The following is a 6,000-nucleotide window of genomic DNA, read 5'->3' as shown; positions in this document are numbered from 1 at the left end:
GTGCCCGAACATTCAGTATAAAACTCCTAAATAATTCCTTTATTCATCACAGAGTAGCCTGCAGCATGTAATCACAATAAACATACAATATGCCCTATTTGTTCTTTAGGCTTGATACAATTACCATGAAAGGAACTGGATCAATCCTCTGTAAATGCCTAGGACTCAACCTTTCTTCTTTAAGAAAGGTCTTGTCTTAGACTAAACACACAATTCCTACATTGCACTGAGTAAACGTGTGTATTTAACACAATCTCTTTCAATACAGTGTAACAAATATATAAGTGCATTTTTAATGGTCAAGTAATTTTGGCTTGCTAAAAAGAGCATTAGATGTGTCAACTTGGTTGCTTAGTTGTGCTTTAATCCTTAGTTACGAGTTTTAGCTCTTGTATACTGTAAGTATCTAATTGCCTCTATAGTTTTGACCAGTAAACCCTTAAAACTCTAATGTTTATAGAACAAATATAACCTAATGAAAGTGATGACATGTCACAACTCATACAGATTGCACTTTAATGGATTTTTTTTACAGTAAGACCTTCCTGTTTGATATGTGTTTACATGTTTATACCACATTTTATTTCTGTGTGCAAACAATCACAATGAATTTAATCACAAACACTACAAAATATACCCAATATTTAGGTTTGTTATGAATAATCTCCTTCCTTGTAGTTGTATGAGTCTTGTACTTCCTCTTGTACAAATTCCTCTTTTTTCTCCCAACCATTAGGCCAGCCGCCGTTGACCTGGGTTGTAGCACCATAAGACTTGGTGGTACCATAATTTACATAATTCTGAGTAATGTCCCCTGTCTCTTCAGCAAGTTCATCTTCATGAATAAAGCCACATTTCTCTTCACTTGTCTGTTCAGGGTCTGCCCAGGGTTGTTTCTCTCCTGAAGCAAATATGCCATAGAATATAACACCTCCATAATGAACTAAAGCAGCAATGAGGAAGACATACTGCCACTCTTCACGTGTCTGTAAAGAAGAAATTTGCTAGATCAGACCAGTGCACAGACTTACCTACCTCTTCTGAGCTGAAAGATTTAAATTAGGGATTGAGGCAGTGACAGTCAGCACAACTAAAACATTTAAGTGTCTAGTTTCTAGTTATTTCTTCCTTTGGAAAATCACTATTCATTAGCTTACAAAAGCATTGACCTAGTGAACATATAGTGAAGCATGCTTCAAATTTACAAGTTCCCGGATGCAATCCCCTAGAGGTGTCAGACTCTAATATGGATATTCTGGCAGGTTGTACTATGGAAAGCTCTTTTTCTTGAAACTAGTGGTATTAAACTGGAAGATTTGAAAACCGTATTGCCATTTACCTTGTTCTTTGTCATTGCTCCGACAATTATAGGGCAAACCATTCCAGACAAGGTCCCGACTCCATTAGAAATCCCCATTAAAATGCTGGCATACCTTGGGGCAATGTCTAAATGGTTGACATTGAATCCTGCAATACAAAGGTCAGCAAACATTCATACCAAAAAGCAGAGCATTACTTCAGTTCTGAAAAGTAATGCTATCGCTTGACAATTTTACTATGACATATTTGGGCTGTTTAATTGCATTTCTTTTTCTCTAAAAGGCTAGAGAGACTCTGGGTTTTCATTTTCTTTTAAAAATATATTATAAAATGATACCAAATGTATTTTCTTCCCAAAATTGCAGATTTAAAAAAAAAAAAAATCCCAGTAGTGACTGTGTGGAGGAGAGAACCCAGAAGATAGGGAGAAAGTTCATACTTTCACAGTGTCATTCATGACTATTTCATGTGGTAAATAACATGTCATTTCTTCTTCCAGCTTGTACCACTTTCGTTTGCCCACATTTTTCTTTTTGTCACATAGACCAGCAGAAGGGAGTTCCCTTCTGTTCTTGAGTGGTAAAATGAAGGGAGTAAAAAGACAGATGTATAAAGGGTTTATTAATTATTTTTATAAATATTTGTTTGTCCTCTTGCATTTCCAGCAGCTTAATTCTGGTCCAATTTATGCAGTAACTATTTAAATAATATTATAAAAAATGCATGCTTCTCTGAAGTGACTGAACTCGTTGTCCCCAAAATAAGCACTTAAGTAAGTGAAAGCAGAAAGCAATTCTTTGGATAGAGAAAGGTAATAAAAGGGAAAAGGCAGGCAGTATGACATGGACAACTGTTTGAGAAAGTGCAATACACTTTTCAAGTTGTGCAAAACAGGCATGATACCTTGCAGAATACGTGGGATTAAGGACAGATTTGATTTAGCAGAGTTTAAATGTTTGGCACAAAAGAAAAGAGAGCCTGTTTTAGACATAAGGAACCAGCATGGGAGAGGATACAAAGATCACAGTGGGAAAACAAGGGAAGGCCAGGTGACTTGTGTCTGGGAAAGGCAAAGGCAAAGGCAAAGGGGTGATATATCAGCAGGAAAGCAGAAGAGCTGAATTTTAAATCAGAAAAAAAAGATTGCTAGTAGTTAGGCCCCAAAGTAATAAAAAAATGCAACACTAACAAAGCGTTAACTAATATACAGTGGAAAAAAATAGTACAAGGACTATATTTAAACAAAGACATGTAAATTTAGGTATCATTGTATAATATCAGTCCATTTGTGTTACAGGTTTGATTTCAAGAAAAATCTATGGTGTACATTAGCACCTCACTGAAAAGAGAGTCTGATTTTCTGCAATGAATATGGAAAAGATTGAAGTATTTCAACAAAAATAATCTAATATAGAAGATGTGGCACTGATTGTACTTTCCTTTGCAATGATCATAAATAATGTCATTTGGAATCCTGAGGTTTGTTTAAATTACTGTCAATGAATAAAAACCAAATAACATATTCTATCTCTTAAGATAATATAATTTACTAATAACAGTAATATAATCTCACCAGATATGGCAAATCCACTAAAGCCTACAGCAAGCACTAAGAATGAAATAGCCACTCCTTTACTGTGAGAATATCCCACCACGAGAAGAAGAGTTGCTTCCATACCAAAACCTGGGGAAATCATAAAGAAAGCCAGGCATCAGATTTAATTCCCTCTCAAATATTGCAGACCTTATGATACGGTAACATTTCATAGGAAGACAGAGGCAAAACATTACCTCGGAGTAGAATATAGTCAGGTATTTATTTCATCCCTAAAAAACACATGTTCTTGCTATCTCAAATAATCCTTATTTTATTCTTTGTACGCTAATTTATTATTACCTCCTGTCAGTTTTAAGATGAAAAGAAATACCTGTGATTTGGTTAGGTCCTTCCAGCCAACCCTAATGGGAATATACACTTAACCTGCTTATGAGTTGTGCAGCCCTTATCACAGCCAGGACTCAACTCGTGTGACTTTAACCTCTTGGAAGTCAGATATCTAATCTCAGGTAGTTCTCTGGGGTCTCTTGGTACAGAGGGTGTTTAGATGAGGAACTAAGATTCAGTGAGTAACTAAAGGTAGGCAAATTACCCCCTAAGCTCATCTGTTTCTTTAACAGCCTAAATGCTTTTTCAAATACCAAACGTCTATATTGAAACTGGGAATAGGAAGAACTGTGTTTACTTTTCTTTAGCAACCACATCTGTAATAGACAAAAAATGCACAAAGTATTGTTTCATAAGTACGTAAAACCATGCAGTTTATTTGTTTACTGTATACAGCAGACTATATGGACATTGAATCTGTACAAGAAGCTTTTTAATAAAATAGGAAGACTTACCTCCACAGTTCATTATCTTTCTCACAGTAGTGGTTGAAAGAATCTGCCTGCTTCTTAAAAAGTCTGCAATTTGTCCCCCAATAGGAACAATAATTGTCATCACTAAATGCGGCACAGCAGATAAGATACCCACCTAAAATGATCATTAGAAGTAGCAGAGTATAAACCATAAGAAAATATTGATTCTTCATTTTCTGAAGCATTCAGCAACTAATTAATTGTTTCTCTTCAATTTCAGGCTGCATTAAAACTAAAAATCTTCACTTGGTTTATTAAATGAAAGAAACTGGTGACCTTAAGTTGTCACTGTATTTTATGAAGGACAGCCAGAGTTTTCAAGAACCTCTGATGCCGTGACACTTTTTGTTTATAGATTGTTTTCACAGTATATATTTAAGCTAATGGCTTTTTTTCCCCCTGACTTATAGTCCTTCTGCCCTTTCTTTTCAGAAGATTTATGATCAAATGTGTAGAACTGAATTGCTACATTTCTGTTGGTGGTGTGTTTGGCATAGCATTGCCCAGTAAACCTAACATGTCTAGACAGATTCCCTGCGGATCATCCTCACATGCGCAATGGCCATTTGCCTTTGATTTCTGACCATCCCTCTAGTTTCAAATTTCACGTGGGCAAAAGATATGTCTGAGAAACTCTGTATGTAGTGAAAGATAACATACTAAACATCCATTGACAATACAAAATGCTGAACATGCTAGCAAAGTAAGACCTAGTAATTTTGTGACAACTGCTCCGATATAATAAAATATTTGAAGACCATTCCTTCAAAGCAGGGTAGCCATGAGAGCATGGCATGAACTGCCACCGGCTAACTCCTGTCAACGTAACTGCCTTGCAGATAGTTTGGTTTAGTACGTACGGCATTTTGTTCTACTAGGGAATTCTGATTATTGTGTATATCTGAAAAAGTGCTTAAGCACGGTGGTTTTTGCACAATTCCTGTCTGAACAGTGTATCAGCTGGCCTGATGTCTGACTTGAGTTACATTGGCATGCAGACGGACTCCATGAGAACAAAAAGAGAGCAAGTTTTCTCTACTCTTCAATTAAAGTTGTGAAATTGTGTATTTCGCTGCAGTTTATATATTTGGCAACTGCGTTGTGACAGCTAGCTTCATGCTAATAGATGTTTCTCCCAGTAAGCCAGTTATTAACTATGAGATGACTACGGTATTGCAGTTCCTGCTTTGAGGTGTTCCTGACTAAATGATAACTATTCACTTACGAGCATCCATAGCCACTGCAGGTGAAAACTGACTTTGCTGTCATTGTTTACAAAGCTCCGCATTTCTCTGAATACACTCTAAGAAAAATCTTCTGGAACAAAATGGTCTGATTAATTCTATAGGATGTGACCATTCTTATTGCATGCATAACAGATTATGTTTCAAGCATAGCAAAGCTTCTTAAAATAACTCCAGCTAAAGAGGGAAGCCCATCTTTAAATGCAGGACAGCATTACGTAATTTTGACAGTACTCCATAATACAGCAACACTTTGGAAGCTACTCATCTGTCACACCACAATTTAGGGTGACAATACCTCATGGAACACCATCAAAAGAATATAGGTCTCTCAAAAACACAAGCCCCCATCACTTTCACAAGAAGGAAATCTGTATTAGTAGAAAGCTTACTATACACTCTGAAGGCTTGTTTGCATGTATTCATATTTTCATTACAGGTCTGATCCAAAATTCATATGAATTATGTGGAACCTTAGATCATCCCTATGTCTCATATTTTGCCACCATCTCTCTCGCTTCCTAAGTGAAAAAGGGGGAGCAGTTCTCACCAGATTAAAGGGGGATATAGAAAGGTGATAAATTGTACTATCCTTCCTAAAACTAGGTGGTCCTGCTTTATAAAATGTACCTGGAAAAAATGGAACCACTTGTCAATGCTTTCTTTACAGCTTCGGTGGGATTCTGCATCCCCTGGGGTGTCAGGGACAGAAGTGTAATGGCTCTTTCGATACCTGTCTAATACCATGCATGATCTGGTTTCAAGCACTTAACTGAAGGTCTTTTTGCAATATGGCCCCAAGCAGATCATCACTAAATCTCACCCTGCTTTCACCTTCCCCTATCCAATCCTTTGGCATTGTTGTGACTTCACTCATATGTGCTGGTCAAGGGAACAGTAGCTGGGAGGGATAAGATTTAAGACTTGTAAACCCATGAAAAAGACGCAGAACACTTTTCTTTCCTCCTCCTAATAAATACCACAAATGTAGCTCTGATATTTGCTTAGCTAAGATAAA

The 6,000-nt window shown here is 36.7% G+C and overlaps 1 protein-coding gene across 2 annotated transcripts in view; it reads right to left on the bottom strand.

Moving 5' to 3' along the window:
- Nucleotides 1-653: 653 nt before the first annotated feature.
- SLC17A6 (solute carrier family 17 member 6) overlaps nucleotides 654-6,000 on the bottom strand; it is a 31,738-nt gene continuing 26,391 nt past the window's right edge. For both annotated transcript variants that reach the window (XM_075712523.1, XM_075712524.1), the window contains 4 exons: nucleotides 3,721-3,853; nucleotides 2,894-3,004; nucleotides 1,340-1,467; nucleotides 654-986 (listed from right to left, as the gene is read on the bottom strand). In XM_075712523.1, coding sequence (XP_075568638.1) covers nucleotides 654-986; nucleotides 1,340-1,467; nucleotides 2,894-3,004; nucleotides 3,721-3,853 — 705 coding nt within the window. The remainder of the gene's footprint in view (nucleotides 987-1,339; nucleotides 1,468-2,893; nucleotides 3,005-3,720; nucleotides 3,854-6,000) is intronic.

The sequence above is a fragment of the Pelecanus crispus genome, chromosome 6 (assembly GCF_030463565.1).
Source record: "Pelecanus crispus isolate bPelCri1 chromosome 6, bPelCri1.pri, whole genome shotgun sequence".
NCBI classification, from domain to species: domain Eukaryota; kingdom Metazoa; phylum Chordata; class Aves; order Pelecaniformes; family Pelecanidae; genus Pelecanus; species Pelecanus crispus.
Note: the sequence above shows the minus strand (reverse complement) of the source record. Positions and strands in the feature narration are given on the sequence as shown.